The sequence below is a fragment of the Castor canadensis genome, chromosome 16 (assembly GCF_047511655.1).
Source record: "Castor canadensis chromosome 16, mCasCan1.hap1v2, whole genome shotgun sequence".
NCBI classification, from domain to species: domain Eukaryota; kingdom Metazoa; phylum Chordata; class Mammalia; order Rodentia; family Castoridae; genus Castor; species Castor canadensis.
This window is the reverse complement of record NC_133401.1, coordinates 29,579,309-29,600,592: the sequence shown is the minus strand read 5'-3', so window position 1 is coordinate 29,600,592 and position 21,284 is coordinate 29,579,309. Positions and strand designations below refer to the sequence as shown.

Genomic DNA, 21,284 nt, shown 5'->3' with positions numbered 1-21,284 from the left:
TTCCTCCCCACCGGGCTCTTCCACCTGCTGGAATAGAATTCTTTCAAATCTCTTTAAGGCTGGCTCCTCCTATACTCAGCACAACTGCTTAGAAAGGGGTTCTTCTAACCACAGTCATAGGAAGTCACCTTCTTTCAGGTCCATTTTACAGGTGACACAACAGAGCTTAGGAGACAGTAACCTCCCCAAAGTTGGATAGCAAGTAAGAGGTGGAGCTGGGATTTGAACCCAAAAAATCCATCGCCAGAGCCCCAGCTCTCTCCTATGACACTGGACTTTCTCCAGTATAGGCAAGAAATATGGCAGCTGAGAGTTGAGACAAGCTTACTCCTGGAGCAGCTAACTTCAGACCCATATTTATGTCCTCAGTGGGGCCCCTCAAATCTTTATTTAAAAGAATGGGGATTTTGGAACAAATTACACCTGGGTTTAGGTCTCAGCTGTTACTTGTGCAAGTTATTGATCCTCTGAGCCACAGTTCTGTCACCTGTAAAGTGGCCACATAATAGATCCTTCTTATAGGATTGTAGCCAGAATTAAATGGTATTTGGCTCTTGGTCCCCTGCCACGCTATGTGTTCTTTCTCAACATCAGGAGAATGGAAGAACAAAGCACGTCACCATTCAACAAGTTTATATTTAATTGTAGAAACAGTAAAGAAGGGTTGAAAATGGTTTCTCTGGGCCTGTCATCTCATGGCACAGAGCATCAGTGAGCCTTCCTGCCATGCCTGGGGCAGACAGGTGGTATTCATTGGAGGTGAAATATCTGGGAGATGGAGGACTTGGGATTTTGAGCTGAATTGGAACAGGCTACTAGAAAGAACAGCAGAGGTCATTTCTAAGGAAGAGAAGAGAAGAGAAAGAAATCTGTGCATTTATTTATGTCTTAATGCATTCTCAGACTCCTTGCCTTGAGCCACTCTCACCCTATAGAGCACTGCATGACCCCAGAGCTCACTCTTCCTGCCTTCATCCTGGGTCAGTCTCCCCATCATTATGTTCTCCCCTCTTTGTCCCTCCCCCACCAGGCTGTTCCCCCCACTGGAACACACTTCCCTCAGATCTCATTTGGGCTGACTCCCACCCCTCACTTTATCACTCAGCACAAATAGCTCCTCCTTGGGAGGGGCTCTTCTAACCACCCAGTCCTAGGAAGCCATCTTCTCCAGTTCCTTTCTACAGCACCAGGTTCCAGAGCTGCACACAGGTGGGTTGCTTGCTTACTCCCCTCCCTGCCACTAGAGGGTACTCCCAGAGCACAGGAACATCCCAAGCAGAAGCCACTCTGCACCCTCAACTTGGCACTCTGGGCCCAGGGGTGGTGCAGACCCAGTATGTAAGGTTTTCTTACATGCACTGGAGCCCTAGCAATATGTCAGTCATACTTCTTTCTCCCAGAGGATCTCATGAAGTAGTAAGGTTCCTCACCTTTTAAATAATGTTTTTAAACAATTGTGGTAAAAGTCTCACAATATAAAACTCACCAGTTTACCCATTTTAAAGTTTACAATTCAGTCTTTAAGTACATTCATGATGTTGTAGAATTATCACCACTGATGGACCAACATTTTCATTAACCCAAAAAAGAAACACTGTGCAATTGCTTTCTCTTACTTTTCTCCCATCCTCTGGCAACTACTAATTGGCATTGTATCTTAGAATTTTTCTATTCTGGACATATATAAATGTAGTCTTTTGTGTCTGGCTTTTTTCACTTAGCATAATGTTTTTAAGGTTCTACCATGTTGTAACATATATCAGTGATTCATTCATTTTATGGCTATAAATTTGTCCATTGTACAAATATGGCATATTCCAGCTGATGAGCACAGCCATGCTTACTTTTTGTGTACTGTTGATGGTTGTTTTGGGTTAGAGTAGCAGAACTAGATAATTATACCAGAAACTATATGTTTTATCATGCCAAAGACTATTTGGCCCTTCACAGAGAAAGTTTGCTGATTGCTGGCCCAATGGGTTAGACATTATCATACCCCCCCAAAAATAGCGTGTAACTACTGCTTTAAAGTATGGTGTTGGTGCTGTAATCCCAGTACTTGGGAGGCTGAGGCGGGAGGATGGCAAATTTGAGGACATCCTGGGCTACTTTTTGAGACCTGTCTAAAAAGTAAATTGTGGTTGAGAAGAGGCTGAAATGCTATTCATCCATTTCCTTCAAGTATCCTCCCCAGTGGAATGTGAAAACCTAGGGTCCACTCCAAAAACATGCTTAGGTAAGTCTTGATGACCAAGGAGGAATTTTCTAGACAGAGTGAAAAAAGCTCTTCATTCAGCCATGATCCAATGGCATACAGGAGTGGAAAAAAGTGATGTAATCACCAGTTGTTTACTATGGACAAGGGGTCAAATGTGGGGGGAGGGAGAGATAGAGGTGAAGAAAATTTAGAGAAACAGGAATCCTGACACACACCTTGTGTGTGTCACACCCAGAGGTAAGCTCGGTTACATCATACTGAGATTTCCCCCAGGCTCTGTAAAATCTTGTAAGCCATTAGGAATTCCACAAAGGTTTGCCTGGATTCCCATTTGAAAAATAAAACCAAATATAGCCTGTGCACTATCATTTTCACTTGCTGGAAACTGACATCGATCCATTACATGGTCCTGTGGACCTCAGAATAATCTAGTAACTGAAGAGTTGAGATTGAAAGGCTTTTAGAAAACCATTACCATCAGCAACCACTTATGTCTGTGGGTTAAGACTTTTCTCCGTACAGGACAATCAAAAGAAAATTGTGAAAAAAAATTGAGTGATAAAAGTGTAAGAAACCAGGCTCTTACCTGTAATCCCAGTAATTTGGGAGGCTGAGATTGGGAGGACTGAGGTTTAAGGCCAGCTCAGGCAAATAGTTTTTGAGACCCTATCTCCACAATAACCAGAGCAAAATGGACTGGAGGTGTGGCTCAAGTGATAGAGCACTTGCTTTGCAAGTGTGAAGCTGTGAGTTCAAACTCCAGGCCCACCAAAAAGGAAAGAGGGGAGAGAGGGAGAAAGGGAGGGAAGGAAGGAAGGAAGGTAGGTAGGTAGGTAAGTAGGCAGGTTAAGAATAAGATAGAAAAGGCCATCTCTATGCTCTGCCTGCAAATCTCATTGACTGGTCTCTTAATAAATGTTATAATTAATCTTACAGAATGTACTGTGTTGCTAATACAAGGCTAACTTTAATTTTTTACATGTTGGAATTCTGCATAATATTTCAGTAGAAAAGTGTTGTAGTTTTATTTTCTTTTAAAGTTTGAAGACCACTGATGCAGTTGGTGAGGTTCCATGATGGGTGTTAAACTGGGATGGGTATAACATGACCCACTTCCCTCCTTCTCCTCTACCTTCTCCTCCTCCACCTCCTCCTCCTCCTCCTTCTTCTCCTTCTTGTTTCTTCTTCTTGAAGTACTGGGGTTTTGAACTCAGGGCTACATGCTTGTTAGGCAGGCACTCTATCACTTGAGCCAAGTCTGCAGCCCTTTTCTGCCTTAGTTATTTTTGGGGTAGGTTCTGTAGGTTTTTGCCCTGGGCTGGTCTCAGACTTTGATCCTCCTATCTATTCCTCCCACGTAGCTCGGTGTGTGCCACCACACTAAGCTTATTTTTGAGATAGGGTCTCCCTAACTTTTTTCCCCGGATGGCCTTGGGCCATGATTCTCCTGATTGCTAACTCCAAAGTAGCTGGGATTATAGACACGAGCCACTGCCCCTGGCCTGCATTTTGTAGAGTGTGGTGGCTGCTTGCTACAGGATGAAAGATGAAAGGCTTAGATCCAAGCTCCAAACAGCCATCATCTCATGGAAACTGAATAGCTTCTTAACTGGCTTCTGCACTATACTCCAAATCACTGGAACTTGTCCCTTTCTCATCAAAATCCTTTCAGTGGCCAGGTATGGTGGTGCATGTCTGTACTAGTGAAGCTGAGACAGGAGGATCATGAGTTCAAGGCCAGCCTAAATTACATAGTGACACCCCATCTCAAGAAAAACCAAGCTGAGGTTTCCCAACCCTAACCCCTCCCTCATCCTACAGATCTTTGATTCAATGTCACTTTTCCAAAGAGGCCATCTTTGACCACCCAAGATCCAGAGAAGTGCTCTTCTGTTTTCTTTCTCATAATATCTGGTGCTTTTCCTCTGGAGCTCTAAGAGTCACCTGTAATCATCTATTATATGATTTCTGTTTTATGAACACAGGAATCTTGTCTACCCTCTTCACCCTCCTTCACTCAGTCAAGGATCCATCACTGAGTAGGTGATCAATAAAGATTTATCAAGTGGGATCCTCAGTAAGTTAAAGATAGAATTTCACATGACCCAGCAATTCCACTCCTTGATTGGATCAAAAACAAATGTTCCTAACAGCACTATTCACAATAGTAAGTAAGTGACAACAACCCACTGTCCTTTCACTGATGGATGGATAAATAAAATGTGGTATATTCATTCAATGGGATATTACTCAATCATGAAAAGAATCATGTACTAAATATACTGCAACATGGATGAACTTTGAAGATAAAATGCTAAGTGAATAGTGCTAGAAACAAAAAGTCATATAGCATATGATTTCCCTTATATGAAATGTCCAGAGTAGGAAAGTCTATAGAGACAGAGAATACATTAGTCACTGCTAGGGACTCCTTAACAGGCTCAGAGTTCTCTTTTGGGATGATGAAAAGGTTCTGGAATTAGATAGTGGTGATGTTTGCACAGTGTTGTGAGAGTAATAAATGCCAGTAATGTTAAATTTTGTGTTACATATATTTTGCCAGAATTTCTAAGAACCCTTAAAATTTATTCAGTGAATTCATGAATGAACTCCTCTGTTGCGGCAGGTCCCCATAATTTGTAATATGTTTCACTGTCAGGTAGCAGCCTAAGATTTAAGAGTGGTGACCTTGGGACTTGCCATGCAATTCTGCAGTTCTGTGATGGAGTTATAAATCCTTCTTCAGATGCAGACCTCATCCAACCCACCCAGCAGTGGACAATTCCCCCTTCCCTGCCACAACATACCTCACATCCACTTCAGAGCTACAGATGTGGCAGTAACACTTGGGAGGTTGACAATGACCAAAGAGCAAGCCGGAAACAGAGAAAGAAACAGTTAACTCACTTCCATTCTCCCCTCTCCTTTCTTTCTCTTCCAAGTCTCTCCCCCTTGTGCATCCTCCTTCCTGTTGTGACATTCTGTGATGTTGCTGGTCTATCAAGCCTCACCTGTCTGCCCCATCTTCCAGCTAGTTCTCCTTGTCCCCATAAGTGATGTCATATCACCTAGGGGTTCTCAGCCTAAACACTACTGGCATTTTGACCTGAAATACTCTCTGTCCTGTGCAGTGAAGGACATTGAAGATTCATCCCTAGTCTCTGTTAGGGTAAACATAAGGATGGCCATGTTGGGGGATGATACTCCATCCTCCTTTTGGGCAGTTTACTGGAAATACCCCACCACTTACTGGAAAGCCACACCTGGCTCTAAAGTGATAAATGCCCACCTTACTCCATTGTCATTGGGGGCAAGCCAACCACAAAAAAATTTCCCCTTCCGGCTGGTTTCCAGTATCTAACCCAGGCCATGTACATGGTAGTGGGCTCTAGCTTTCTTGCTGGAGACCCCCTGCACAGGTTCCTTCTCCTGAATAAAACCTGTGCTGATGTTGAGCAGTCTGCTGTCTATCCTTCTATGCCTTTTTTTTTTTCAGTCTAACAACCTCTAACCATGATGCAGGCACTCAAAGCTGCTGTTGTTAAAAAATCACTGACTCCTTACTTGGGCCCACAAATTAACTAAAGGCAGGAGAAAACTGAGCATCCTGACCGCCATTTTGTTTCTGCCTCTTTCAATCTGAGTCTCTGTCCTGCAATCACCTTGGGTTCAAGGAATTTATAAGGGAAATTTTCCCTAAGGAAAGAACATCAGGACCCCTGACAGACCACCTGCCAGGCAGCAATGACCCTTATTGTAACTAGTTCCCATCTGTCCGACCAATCCTGAGACAATGAGCTACCTGTGGACTCTCCTGTGACCACCTATGACCATGGGAACACAATTATGACTATGACTTCTTAATAATTATACATATACCCCCTTTGTTTCTTTATCTTCTATTTTAGGTTTAAATAGAGGCCAGTATGGGAAAGATACATCATTTGGGGTGAGCCCAAACTATGTCAATTAAACCTCCTTTTTCTGACTTCCACCAGTACTTCTCTATTGGTGACTGGGGTAAGTGACCAGACCTGACTATGGAACCCAGGAGTGGGGAGAAGGAGGAGAAGAAGTAGCTGCTCCCATATTTGGGGAGAGAGAGTCAAACAGAGAGACAGAGACATAAAGAGAGACAGAGAAAGAGCTAGAGAGATTCAGAGACAACTAGAAAGAGAGAAAAAGAAACAGACACTCTTGGGATACTGAGACTGTTAAATACAAAAGGCCAAGGGCTGGAAGTGGATAGAGGGAGGGAGGGAGGGAAAGGAGAGAAAGAAGGAAGGGGAAAAGGGAGCTGTTTACAGGCAGGGTCTCCTCCCCTATCTTCACATGCTTGGTACTTCCTAGGCTCACTTCCCCTGTGACTCCTCTTTCTTTCTCTAACTCCCTCCACCCCTCTTCTCACCTCCTCCCTCTGTAGATGGAAAGGCACCCGAGGGAGAGGGGAAGGCCACATTTTCTTACCCAGTCTCCTTTATTGTAGGACACAAAGAAGAAGGTCACCATCATGTATGCACATTTCATAAAGTTCCAGCTGCTCTTCCTCACCAGGTGTTTCTTGGAAGGGGTGGTGGCTGGAGCCAGTTGCACTGGAGAGACCAGTGAGAATGATTTACTCCAACCACATTCATCCTTTTGGGTCCAGAAATCCCAGCTCTTTCTGAATCCAAGCCCATATCTCCACATGCTCCCTGGGTTGGCATTTTGGTGGAGGCTAGTCTGGTTTCCACCATCTTGGTCACCACCCACTATCCCATACAAATTCACCATTATCTCTTTCTGCTCTCTCTCCTCACATCCAACCTCACCAACTCTGACCTGCGTGTTCCCCAGATCTCTCACCAAACCATGTCACTTCCTTATCTCAAGCCTAACAGGTGGGGGAGGGGCATGATACTGCTTTTTTACCTATCCAGTATTTTTTCCCTTGTCTTTTTATTTTACAAGGGTTGACATTCAGGAAAACTCAAACTTTATAAGTAAACATACTTGCTTAAACAGGTAAGTCCCTAATAAAAACCAGGGTGAAGGTAAGTACAAATAGAAACAGATAAAATACATGCAAGTCTTTTTAAAAAGCTAAATAAGCCTCCAGCTGGCTTTATAGGATTTTTCTCCAGGACCTTTTAGAGCCATGTCTGGGAAGTGCAGCATTGAGAACAATAGCGTCCTCTTTCTCTCAGTTTCTGTGGGAGGCTAGGACTTAACCTTGGCATCAACTAGCTCCAAGCTGCAAACTAGCTCTTACCTAGGTGCCAGTACTCATGCCTGTAATCCTAGCTCCTTGGGAAACTGAGATTGGGAGGATCACAGTTTGAGGCCAGACTAAACAGTTCGAGAGACCCCCCCTACCCCATCTCCAAAATAGCCAGAGAAAAATAGACTAGAGGTGTGGCTCAAGTGATAGAGCACCTGCTTTGCAAGCATGAAATCCTGAGTTCAAACTCTGGTCCTAACCAAAAAAAAAAAAAAAGGCTAAAAATCACTAGAACAGCAAGGAATTCAATCAACTGTTCAAGAATGAACAGACCTGCATTCTTTCCATCACCCTCCCTTGTCTCTTAGTTGTTAAGTCAGATACAATACCACTGGAGAACCAGTTGAGTTAGGCAATTGACAGTCCTATTGTTTTGTAAATCTGTGAGCAAGAGGAATCCCTAAAAAAAAAAAAAAAGTTCAGAAACACCCATATCACAAGACCTTCTGATTGTAAGGCCAGACTAGATTCCATGTCTCTGGATATGAGTGATAGTATCACTCAACATGATGACTGGAAGATTGCTAGGTAACCATATACACAGGTGACATGTTTTGAACTTGAACACCACTTAGTGGACATGTATACCCCTAGATGGTGCCCAACCATTGAGCTTTAGCTCTTGCCTTCTGTCAGAAATCACTGGCTTAGTCCCCTTTCCTTTTTCCCTGCTTTGTCTTCCTACTAAAATAAATCTCTGCTGGCCTGTGACCTGGTGTGCCTCCTTTGTGGTTTGCTTCAAAATTCTTTTCATCATCAGTCCAAGACCCTGGGGTCTTGGTGGGCTTGGAAAATGGAGGAGAAAACTCCCTCTTGTATTGGAAAATCTTTTCTTTTCTCAAATACTCTGCCGGTGACACTGGGACATGAATACATGGCCATTCTTGTGTGTGAGGGCAGATGTTGTTTTTAAATCTTTTCCCTTTTTTTTTGGTTGTCAACCATCCTTGAAGTGATTTTCTTTACAATCATTCCCTGTAGAATTGTAAGAATCTTTGAAGTCTGGTGTGCTTGATGGTTCTTGACAGTAACATACAAAATTCTCAGTCATTAGCCATGAGGTTTACAGATGTTGCTTCATCCCATTGTCTTGTAAAAATCTAGTTTTACCTGTGTCACCACTTTCCCTGGGCCTTGTGTCATTGGTGCTTTTTTTGGTATTTCTATTCCTTCTATTGCTGGGTTCAATTGGAGGACTTTCTTTTAACCTGTTTTTTTGTTGTTGCTATTATTGTTGTTCACTAATCATCCTGTCTGCTGTTATGACCAACAGCAGAAACTGAATTCTTTTTCTTTTTTGGTGGTACTGGGGTTTGAACTCAGGGCCTCATGCTTGCCAGGCTCTTACCACCTGAGCCATGACCCCAGACCTTTTTTGTTTAGTTATTTTTCAGGTGGGGTCTCATGTTGTTTCCCAGGGCTAGCCTCCCGATCCTCCTACCTAAGGCCTCCTGCATAGCTGGGATGACAGGCATGTGCCACCACACTGGGATTATTGATGGAGATGGGATCTTGCTAAGATTTTGTGTGATCTGGCCTCAACCACAATCTCCACCTTCTGCCAAGTAGCTGGAAGTACATCTCTGACACTGAATTTTTAATTTCATGTTCATATTGTCAATTCTAGAATTTCCTTTTTTTATATAAATTATAACATTATCCACAAATTTCTTCTGAACTTAGTGATTCTAGCTATCTTACTGTGTTATCTCCATCATCTGCATATCCCCAAACTGGTTTCTGGTGTCTGGTCTTCTCTTGTTGTTCAGCCACTTAGTCCTATCATGCCATACTTACTTGTCATTTCCAGGGTGAAGGAGAGGGCTCAGAATCAGCAGAAGAAGGGACTGGGATAAATAAGAATGTTTCTCACTCATACTCAGTGTGTGAGGTGCCTGATGCAAATGAGCCCGATGGGTGGTACAGACTGTGGTGTCCTTTCAGAAGATGCCCGCTGGCACTGAGCCTCTGACTCCTGCCACCCAAGCCCTTTTTAGGTCTTATATATATTACATCTACCTTGGAAGGATGGAAGGTGCTCATTGACTGACTCAAGATGGGAAGAAGCACATTGCTGGCACTTACCATTATCCTGACAGTCACTTGTTTCGTCTATAAAGGAAGAAGAAGAAGAAAGAGGACGAGGAGAAGGGGGGGAGAACAAAAAAATGAAGATCATCAGTGACTTATGGAATGGATGGATGGAGACCCAAGGATAACCAGTGCTTCTGGCTGCTCAGATGAGAAGGGACTGCACTCAGCTACCATGATGTCTCCTGCCTTGGTACCTTTGTACACACTGTTCCCTCTGCCTAAGTGTCTTTCCACCCAGATGCACATGCCTCTGGTCACCTCAATCCTTCAAGTCTTTGCTCAAATGTCCCCTTTCCCAGTCACCCTTTAATAAGTAAGCATCAACCTCCCACACTGTTTCTCCCTCTCCTGCTCAACCATCCACAGGTCACAATAGCATCTGTCAAACTTACCTGCCTGTTTCTCTCCTTTCTCTGCTCACTGGAACACTAGTTGCACATTTTGCCTGCTTTATTCCCTGCTCTATCCCCAACACCTAGAGCGAGGCTTAGTCCTGAGTAGCGAATATGGATTAACATTTGATGGATGAAGGCAAGGATGGTGAGTATCTATGTCGGTTGTAAGGATTATGATGATGGTGGTAAGGAACATAAGGCTGGATGAGGTCTGAAGGTTCTTCCAACACCAGGAAGCTAACAGCTCTGTATGTCCATGCACGGGAGCAAACACAAAAAAATCATGGCCTCTCCAGACTCACCATTCAGCACCTGGAGGCTCAGCAAACCTACAAAGACAATGACACATAGATGGAATCACAAAGGTGGCAGGACAGACCCTGCTCCACATGTCTATCTGTCTTGTCCCTCCTCAGAGCAGTCCTACCAGATTCCAGCCCCTTCTCTTCACACACTGTCCTCATCATGCCTCCCTTGAGACACAGATTCTTATAACAATCTGCTAGGCACCTGCCTCCCCCATCAGACTACAAGTTTCTGGAGATGCCCGAGTATGTCAGAGTCACCTTTCAGGTCCCCATGTCTCTGCACGCTCCAGCCACAGTTAGAGACAAACTGCACATGAGATCCCGGGCATGCGTGGAGAGACGTTATTTACCTAGGATCTCTGTCACACATCCAGAAGGGAGGTGGCCCAGGAGGCGAGGCACAGGCAGCGTGGAATCCAGGGGCCATGAGAGAGGAGGGAAGACAATCAGGACATCAGACGGTTGGGTGGGGACAAGTAGTAACTAAGCCCAGAGCCCAGGGGGGTGCGAGCAGGTGGACCTTGAAGCAGAGCTTCAAAGGCCCCATTGGGGGTCTGAGAGGAATCCAAGGGCAATGGGGCTGGCACAGGAGTGCAGTAGTTTGGGAAGGAAGCTGCTACTCCTCTTCTGTCATTCCCATGTGTTTTATTGTCACCATGATGTTGGCATCTTGTTGGGACTGGGATTTGAACTCAGGGCTTCACACTTGCAAAGCAGGTGCTCTACTACTTGAACCACACCTCCAGTCCATTCTGCTCTGGTTATTTTGAAGATGGGATCTCAAGATCTATTTGCCCAGGCTGGTCTCAAACTACAATCCTTCAATCTCAGCCTCCCAAATAGCTAGGATTACAGGCATGAGTCACCAGTGCCCAGCTGATTTTGACATCATACAAAGGTTGTATCAGAGGTAAATAACATTCCACTGCCTGCTGTTGATTTCTGAAGTTGTGTTTGTAACAAGCTGATTTAGATATAATTCATACGACTTAAAGCTCACCCATTATAAGTGTATGGCCAACAGGTTTTAATACATGCACAGTTGTGCAACTGTCACGGTCAACTTCACAGAACGTCTCATCGCTCTAAAGAGAATTCCTGCCCCATTTCCCCAGCGCCCACAACCCACAACCCCCCAAGTCCTAGGCCTTTCCTATTCTGGACACTTCATGTAATGGAAACACGCGGTGTGTGGTCTTTTGTGTCTGGCTTCTCTCATTGAGCATTGTGCTTTCGAGGCTCCTCCACACTGTACCATGTTCAAAATGGATGGCTGAATTCCTTTCTGTGACTAACGCTTTACTGTAAGTGTGTGTCCATGCATCTGTGGGTGGACACTTGGGTTATTTCCCAAAGCCTACTTTTGTAAATCAAGTTTCATTGGCACGCAGTCACTGTTTATGGCGTGTTGTTCATGGCTGTGAGGGCTGGATTGAGTAGGTACCACTGAGACCACCTGGCCTCAAGGCCTAGGGTACTGAGTCTCTGACCCTTTATAGAAGAAAACCGCTGCTTGAACCCTGCTGTATATCGCAGTATATTCAAACAAAGGTGGTTATCTCCATTAAGCAGGTAAGAAGTTAGAGGTGAAGGTCATCTGTGTGAGCTGGCTTAAGTCCAAGTTAGCAGATGGTAGAATCAGAGCTCCAACCCAGGTCTGATCACCTTGGAACTTGGGCTCCCAGGCCAACCGGAAAGGCAGGAGAACCCCACCTAGAGACAAACCTGGAAAGAAGACCCTGGAGAGCCCACCTGGAGAGACCCACTCCAGAGTCTCCCTGGAGAACCCAACCAGGGAGACTAGATAAACTTCTGAAACCAGACAGGATGGTGACTCACACCTGTAATCCTAGCTACTTGAGAAGCAAAGATCAGGAGGGGTTGCAGTTTGAAGCCAGCCACAGCAAAAAGTCTGTGAGACCCCATGTCTACAATAAAAAGGATGGGTGTGGTGGCACCCACCTGTCATCTCAGCTAGTCAGGGGTAGCACAAATAGGAGGATCATGGTCCAGGTCAGTTGGGACATTATAAAAGACCCTATCCCCAAAGTAACCAGAACAAAAAGGTCTGGAAGCATGGCTTAAGTGGTAGAGCATTTGCTGGACAAGCACAAGGCCCCAAGTTCAAACCTCAGCTACCAAAAAAAGATAATGGAGTGAAATCTATCAACATACATCACATGCATGTATGGAGCTTTCACAATGAAACTCCTTTGTACCATTAATTTATAAGGGAGGGCTGTGTAACCACTATGTGACAAAAAGCGAGCATTCCCAGAACAGCAGATTTGGTTTTCAGGAAAATGACTGTGACCGTACCCAAGAGTGGAGGCCACACAGCAAGGTGATCAAAGCACCCACAATTCATTCACTCCCACCACCAGGCTGTGCAACCTTGGTCTAGCTCCTTGGCCTCTCTGTGCCTCCCTGAAGAAGTTGTGAGGATAATATAAACATAAGATAATAAAAGTGCGGTTCTACCGCCTGGCACCTAGGAAGCTCCCAAGAAGTTCCAGTTGTCATCATCACCACACCATGGTATGTACACCCCCTATCTAATCTGCACCTGCCTTTTGATGGTGAATAATATAGCTTTTTTTTTCCCAGTCCTTGGGCTTACATTAGACCTTGTGGCAGGGTAAGAGGGGAATAATGATGGAGAAAATGTGTACTTACGTTTCAATACTGTGGAACCGGGAGTGGCCAGGAGGGGACAGTCCAGGTGAAGTCGTTGGGTACCAGCAGAAGCAAGGGAAGAGCAGAGAGAAGGGTGTTCATGATGCCTCCACCCTGGTTTGGTCCACCCTTCGGGTTCTCCAGGGATAGCTGGGGCCAGCGTGGGAGATGCTGGCTTGTCTGGGACACGAGTCTTTTAGAGACACATTCAGTCCCATGTCCAGATCTCTGGGACTCAGTTTCCCCAGGGACTCATCCTCCAGAGATTAGGAGGTTTCAGAGAGCATCCCCACCCCCCACCCTGTGTCCATGTTCTCTCTCATTCCTATCCTCCCCAGCCTTCCCCCCCCACCGGGGGGTTACAAAGGAAACTTCAGGAAGGAATGTGACACTCCTCTTTGTTCCTTATTCGATAACCAGGCCTTGGGGGCAGTGTGGGGATCTTCTCAGAGCCTGGGCACCTGTGACTGTGGGCTCACAGCCCAGTCCTGCTGTACACAGCCCCAGACCCAGACTCAGGGCTGGAGGAACCTGGAATGTGTCCTCAGCCTCCAGAGAGGGGAGGTACATAGAAGTTTCTCCTAATTGAGACCTCCCCTCAAAAATCTCTCTTTCTCTCCCTCCCCCATCCTCCTTCTTTCCCTCTCTCTTCCTTGCTTCTTTCTTTTTTCTTTTTCTTCTCTTTTTTTTTTTTTTGGGTGGGGGGACTGGGTCTCACTATGTAGTCCAGGCTAGCGTCAAATTCACAATCCTCCTGCCCCAGCCGCTGAGTGCTGGGATTACACATGTGTACCACCGTGCCCAGCAGTCCCTTCTTCCCTTGTTACTCCCTTTTTACCCATCAGAAAGGAAAAACAGCTTACTTTTCACTGGAGGATGGAGCAGAACCAGGCAGCAGGGGTCAACATGGAAAAGAGTGAGCAGGAGAACAGAATCAGCATTAGTGCACCTCCATACAATCTATTCTTTCATTCCTTTGAGTATTTTCAAAATTACTTAAACTTTTTTCTTTGGTGGGACTGGGGTTTGACCTCAGGGCCTTGCATATGTTACGCAGGTGCTCTTCCACCTGAGCATGCCTCCAGCCCTATCTTTATTTTATTTTTTCAGAGAGAGACTCATGCTTTTTGCCTGGGCTGGCCTCAGACTTCAATTCTCCTACCTATTACATGGCTGGGATTAAAGACATAAACCAACACATCCAGCTTATTTGTTGAGATGGGGCATCTCAATAACTTGTTGGCTGTACCAGCCTTGGACCTTGAGCCTCCTGCCCCTGCTTCTCATATAGCTGGGATTATAGATGTGAACCACTATGCTTGGAGCAGAATTTTTTTAAAAAGGAGATTCAAAACCCAGAGGAGATTGTGAGGCTCTAGTTTCAGGAACCTTAACTGTCACAGTACTTACTTTCTTCTCCCATCCTATCTGGAGGTGAGGATGCAGGCAGCCAGGTTCCAGTGGAGATGTGGAGTAAAGTAGAGAGAGAAAAAGAGAGACAGGTATTAACACTTGGATCTTAGATGCCACTGGACAAGCACCCCTGGCCCATCAGAGGAGACCCAAGATGGAAATGCCACCACAGAGGACACAGGGAAACTCACTTTGCAAGTGAAATCAGGGACTCAATTATGCAGCCACTTTTTCTAATAATGAGCATCTATGGAGTGCCTGCTGTATGCTGGACTTAGACAAAGCTTGGGGGAGACAATGGCTATGCCAATGGACAGCTCAGTAAGCAACACCCGAGGGCTGTGGTGTGGTCAACAGCATGGGTGACAAAGACATCATGAGGTGGACACAGTGGGATGAGTGTTCTAGGCTGATCTGCAGGGCGCAGAGGGGACCTATATGGGGTGTTGGATTCTGACCTTGTGGGGGGGCCAGGGAAGGCATCTTGGAAGAAGTGGTGTCTTGTCTCACACCTGAAAGATGAGCAGGCATTAGCTGAGTGATAAAAGGGGAAGGAGAAAAGTGTCCCAGATGGGGAGAGGAATGTGGGCCTGAGCCAGGCTGGGAAGGGGTCTGGAGTTGTTGGAAGCACTGAAAGAAGCCCAAGGTGGCCATGACACATAATAGGGCTGGACAGTACCAGAGCTGGGAGAACTTAAAAGACCTTAGACTCCACCCAGAGAACAAGGGAGCGTTGTTGAAGAAGTCAGACCTGTGTTCAAATCCTGCTCTGTCACTTCTTACCTTCCTGACGTTCAGAAACATTGTGCCTCACTCTCCCCCTTATAAAAGTGCAGTCACAGTAGGAAGATCAGCCATCTCCCTGTGGCTTGGGACTTCAAGGGTGCCCAGGATGTGAGTTTCAGTGATAAAACTGGAAAAGTCCTGGGCAAACAGGGAAGAGCTGGTCAGCCTGTGTTATAATGGCATCGCCCCCTTTCAGGGTATCTTAGGGTTAGAAGAAACGAGACAACAGAGTGTGGTGGTGCCCAGCATTCAGGAGGCTGAGGCAGGAGGATCAAGAGTTCAAGGCCAGCCTGGGCTTCATTATCATAGCCTGCCTGAGAGGGAGAGGGAGGGGGATGAGGGAGAGAGGGAGAGGGAAAGGAAAGGAGAGAGAGGGAGAGGGAGAGGAGAGGAGAGGGAAAGAGAGACTCCATAGCAAAAGCCTATCTGAAAGAGACAGGGAAGAGGGAGAGGGGGAGGGAGGGAGAGAGAGAGAAATGATGCAAAGAACTGAAAACCCACTGGCTTCATTAAAGTGCTGGATGGACTTTTGTCAGCTGCACCTTTGTCTCTGGTGCTCTGGTTCCCTCCAGGCTTCAGTTTCCCCACCTGTATATGAGGTGAATGATCTCTAGCAGGAGTCGAGGACTCTGACCTCATCTCCCCACAACTCTGAGCTGACCACACACGAGAAAGATGGGACTGATGGCAGCACTCATGTGACATAAGAGCTTGTCTCTGCCTTTCAAGTTCAGGAGCCTGGGCTGGTGGAGTGGCTGAAGTGACAGAGCACCTGCCTAGCAAATGTGAAGCCCTGAGCTCAAACCCCAGTGTGCCAAAATAAAATAACTGAATGAAATCCAGGTGCCTTCCAAGGGAGGCAGTCTGGTTAGCTGCATTATTTGGGGATAGGAGTCAGAGGGGGCTAATTGTGATCAGTAGTTCCACAGCCAACAGGTGGAAGGAGGAAAGAAGACAGGAAAGGAAAAGGGAAGGAGAAGGAGGGGAAGGGGAGAAGGGGAGAAGAAGGGAGGGGAGGGAAGGGGAGAGGACAGGAGGTGTAAGATGGAATACCAACTAGTGACATTGTGGCTGTTCCTGATGCTCTAATCCTTCTCAAAAACCCAACAATTACAGGTGACCTCATCTTGGGAGTGGCAGGAACCATGAGAGGGCATTGGACCCCAGAATCCATGGAGTAGTAAGGCAGGGGCAACTGAAGCAATGTTAACTAGCTCTCTCGCACTGAGCTTCCCACCCACTTTGTCCCCATGTCACAGTGGCCTTGCTGTTCAGGGGAGAAGACAGTCATGCCCTTGGTCACAGATGATGGTGAGAAATGGAGCTAGGCCAAGACCCCAGGTGCCCTCTGCCTGGAAGTCCATGGGCATCTCTCAGCAGGCATCTCTAGCAAAGAGATGGGGACCTCAGTGATGGCCAGAGGACCTCAGGTGGACAAGTACTCAGCTTTAATACCTGGTGCTACATGATGGGTGGGAGCAGGGGAAGTTTCTCCTTTTCTAATCCTTTTTCAAGCAAAAGACAAGTCCCCAAATAGTGCCACCTGCTAATCCTCCCTTCTGCCAAAGAGAGAATAGTCTTGCAGCAAAGATCCTCAGTAGAAAATAGAGTTAGATATAATTTAAGAATATTTTCTTTTTATTCTATTTGGTTTTCAGTTGCCTTCACTTTATGACAAGTGAGGTAGAGTTTCCTTTTAAAGTTGATTTTAGATAAAACTGAGTCTATTCAATGGAAAATGGAAATGACAGCACTGGTAGTCACGGGGAGCTAGAAGTTGTTTGGGGTTTGGTGTGTCTGTGACAATGTGAAGTGACAATTTCTTTAGGCCACATGGGAAATTAAAAAGGTAGCATTCTGCACTGCTGAAGGGGTGAAGTGACAGACGCTCCCATGGGCTATTTATGGAAATGGGAAATTGTTAACCTCCACCCAAATTTAGAATGCAGACACACTTTCATTCAGGTTTCTCTTTGGGGAAATTATCTGAACCGGGAATCTATTTACAAAAATAAGGAAAGCAGTTGTTATAAGGATGGTCACTGTAGCATTGCTTGCAATGGCATGAAACCAAAGCAAACCAAAACAAAAACAAAATGAAGGGGATGAGCCAATTCGGTTTTAGAATATACATATATGGAAATGTCACAGTGAAATTTCCTGTATTGCTATCTTGTACAAACAAAATGTCTTTTTTTTTATTTTACAAAAATGGAGAACAAGAAGGTAAAACAGGTCCCTGGGGGATTGATAGCAGTGGGAGGGAGGAGGATATAAGGAAAGGGTGTAGGAGGTAAATATTGTGGGATATTGTGTACTCATGTATGAAAATGGAAAAATGAGACCTGTTGAAACTATTCCCTATTCCAGGAATGGGAGGAGGAGGGAATAAAGGAGAATGATGGAAGGGTGAATTCAACTTTGATATATTGTAAGAATGTTTGTAAATATCACAATGTACCCCCAGTAAAACAGTATTAAATGAAAACAAAACCAAAAAATAATAGGTGCTATTTGTGGGGGCAAATATCTGTAACCCCAGCACCCAGGAAGCTAAGGCAGGAGGATTGAGAGTTTGAGACCAGCCTGGGTTACATAGTTGTCTCGAAGGCCTAAGGGCTGGTGATGTAGCTCAGTGGTAGGGCATTTCTCTACCATTTGCAAGGGCCTGGTTCCATCCTCAGCAAATGTCAGAGTCTCATTAAATTTTGTAAGTAAAAATGTCTTATTCAAGCATTGGGGAGTACTGAAGTTTGAACTCAGGGCCTCACACTTACTAAGCAGATGTTCTATCACTTGAGCCATGCCCCTAGCCCTCTTAGTCAAGTATTTTAAAGAAAGAAAGAAAAATACATTGTTGAAACACATAATATTTTAACTTAACAAGTTAAGGACATACATATATAGGCATGAGTATTTTGTTGGTGGTACTGGATTTGAACTTAGGGCTTCACGTTTGCTAGGTGGGTCCTCTACCACTTGAGCCATGCTTCCACGAGGCATGAGTGTGTCTTGTGAGAACACATGAGACAAGCAATGGCGTTGCTTTTCATCAGTAGAATTGGTGATGGGATGAAGTGGATGATTTTGACTTTTTTTTAGTATTCCATCAACTTCTTCCCATGTTCATATATTACTTTTTAAATCTAAGAAGACCACAGCAGGGATGGAGATATAACTCAATGGTAGAACAATTGCCTAGTATGTGAGAGGAGCTGTATTCCATTGCCAGCACACAAAAAAATCCCAGAGAATAATAATTAATAGGTGAAACTCTAGCTGTAACCTTTGTGGTAATAAAGATTGTCATTAGGGCTGGAGGCAAGGCTCAAGGGGCAGAGCACCTGCCTAGCAAGCACAAAACCCTGAGTAAAAAGCCCAATACCACCAAAAAAAAAAAAAGAATTATCATTCCATCAAAACTCAAACAAAACATGACTGGATAACAGCTGAGACATTCTGTAGACCAGCTGAGTCTGTGTCATCTGTAGATAAGATAAAGGAAAGACCAGGACCAGAGGACATAACCCCACACTTACCCTCCAGGGACAGTCTGTTCATTAACCCTGAGGAAGGAGCGAAAACAAATGATGTCAACGCACACAACAAACACAGGCTAAAAAATCCCTGATAAATGGATTTCCTGAGTTCCACAAACTTAACAAATACTCTTCTTAGGGAAACATGGCTGTGATGCCTCAGACATGATTTAGGGTTTCTCTGATGTTCCCACCAACCCCCTATGCCAGATAATTATGAGGTGTCATTGTCTCTATCGTAACTTAATTTCTATTAACAGTGACACGTCACTTGACATACATGGTCTGATAGCTGCATCAGTGGACAATTTTGTCATTGTGCGAGCAGCATAGACTTTACTTACAGAAACAAAGATGGCGATGATGTTGCTAGGTAATGTGATCTTAGGAGACCACTATCACTATTATGTGATCCATGACTACTTTTGTTTTGTTTTTGAGACAGGGTCTTACTATAAAGCCCAAACTAGCGTGGAACTCTTGATACTCCTGCCTCTGCCTCCTGAGGGCTAGGATTACAGGCATGTACCACGATGCCCTACTAGTACATGACTATTTGTCTCTGTTCCCACCAAATCCTGAGTTTCTAAAGAAGTAAACTTTCCAGATCCATCTTTGGACTTCCATCACCAAAGCCTGAGTCTGGACATATGCTAGGTACTCAGAGATGATCCCTCAAAGTTTCCCACTGAAGTTCCAGGGCATTGTCAATGAGACAAGGTGCTTACCCAAGATCCCTGATGGCAGCCCATCCAGGAGAGGCAGCGAGGTGGCCAAGGTTACAAACATCATGCCAAATGTTGAGCCCAGGAGGTCATGGAGATGAAGCAATAATTAGGAAACAAAAACCAAGATCAGGAGCTGAGGGCTTGGAACAGGTTAGAAAGTGGTTATGGTCATGCTGGGACCAAGACCCAGACCCTGTGATATTATTGAGGGAGCACAGCTCAAGTGGTAGAGCACTTGGCTAGCATGTTTAAAACCCTAGGTTCCATCTCCAGCACTGAAAATAGAAGGTATGATGAGAGCCCCTTTGCATCTGATGCAGGGGAGAGCTCCAGTCAGAAAGACAGTCACAGCTTGTCTGTATTCATGCTCAGAAGGAAGGAAAGATTGCCCTTTATTGACTCTGAAGAGATACCATACTGTTTTTTTCTTCTTCTTCCCCTTCTCATCATCCTCCTCCTATTTACTTTTTGGAATTTTAAAACAGTATCTCACTATGTAACCCAGCCTGGCCTCGAACTCTCAATCCTCCTGCCTTAGCCTATTGAGTGCTGGAATTACAGGCATGAACTTATACACCTGGCTACCATGCTATTCCCGTGGATGTACTTGGGGTGTTGGTGTTTCTGGGAATGTTGGTGCGGGATGTGAACGGTTGACATCCAAGGTAGACATTTTACTAACTGGGTGGGGATGCGTTGATCTCTGAACTCTGTGACTCTCCAAAATGGAAATACTATGTCCCACTTGGAGCTGTGCTGACAAAGATGAAACTTAAAGCATATTGAGTACTTAGCCTAGCTCCTGGTCCAAGGGGTAAATGTTACATTCAGTAACATTCAATAAATGTTAGAAATAGGACTAGAAGTAATTAGTTGGGGGCATGGCTCAAGTGGTAGAGTACCTGCCTAATATGAGTGAGGCCTTGTGTTTAATCCCCATGACCACAAAAAAAAAAGAAAGAAAAGGAAAAAATATGTACAGATAATAGAAATAATTAGTAATGTTAACATTAATGAACAATATTATTACATAGATGTGTGTGCAGTGGTGGGGAAGGCATAGAGTCAGGAAGAGCTGCTGCACCCTGAATTTCTGGGGGTGTGTTGAAAATGTGTCACATCACACAGCATTTAACCTTGGGAAGTAGGCACAGAGATGTGAATTCACTTCTCCCAGGTTGCCCAACCAGGAAAGAGTAGAATTGGGCTCTAAACCCAGAGGCGCTTGACTCTGAGCCCTTTCTGAGGGTCTTCACCTCACTGCCTGACTTAACCTCCTACTTCCTGTACTTGCAAACTCGATTATAAAGCTTAGTCTCAGCTGTAGGTGTAGCTCAAGGGGGAGAACAGCTACCTAGCAAGCATGAGTTCAAATCCCAGTACCACCAAAAACAAAGCTTCAGCTGGGAGAAGAAAAGCTAATTGAAGATCAGAAGAAATTCTCTCTCTTAGACAGAGGCGATCAGAATGAAAGGGAGAAGGAAATGAGATGGGAATCTTACCTTTCAGCACTGTGGGTATGCAAGTATCAGGTAGGAGACGAAGAACCAGGGCCAGTCGGATCATTTTGCCAATCAAGGTTCATTCAGAGAGAATACAAAATGAATTAAGACATCTTTGCACTCATTTCACCCTATAGATCCTGAGATGGGATAAGGAACCATAATAGCGGTCTGTGTCCCACCCTAAAGGAACACACTTTGGAGACACACTTGTCCCAGAAGTCAGAAACTTCAGGGCACTAATCCAACCCTTCCAGTTCCACCTGAATTCCAGGAGATTGGAAGGAGAAGGAAGGTCTTTGTAACAACCAATTGTCATGACCAGTTCTCAGCTGGACTCAGTCTGGCCAACCCTGCACCATGGT

General features: G+C 45.0%; 1 protein-coding gene across 1 annotated transcript; it reads right to left on the bottom strand.

The window, feature by feature from the left end:
* Positions 1–815: 815 nt before the first annotated feature.
* On the bottom strand, positions 816–20,983 carry Eddm13 (epididymal protein 13). The gene is made up of 6 exons (XM_074057382.1): positions 20,920–20,983; positions 10,270–10,296; positions 9,564–9,590; positions 6,686–6,810; positions 5,026–5,063; positions 816–840 (listed from the first exon to the last, which is right to left on the bottom strand). Exons 1-6 carry the CDS (start codon positions 20,981–20,983, stop codon positions 816–818), a joined length of 306 nt encoding a protein of 101 aa, XP_073913483.1.
* Positions 20,984–21,284: the final 301 nt, after the last annotated feature.

Excerpts from the sequence above, each read along its gene's own strand:
- Eddm13 (XM_074057382.1), bottom strand. The coding sequence starts at position 20,983 with ATGATCCGACTGGCCCTGGTTCTTCGTCTCCTACCTGATACTTGCATA. Across the intron at positions 5,064-6,685 it reads CCTACAATAAAGGAGACTGG|TGTTACTGCCACATCTGTAG; the intron begins GTAAGAAAATGT and ends CAACCTCCCAAG. Across the intron at positions 841-5,025 it reads AGCTCTGAAGTGGATGTGAG|AAATGACCTCTGCTGTTCTT; the intron begins GTATGTTGTGGC and ends TCTCTTCCTTAG.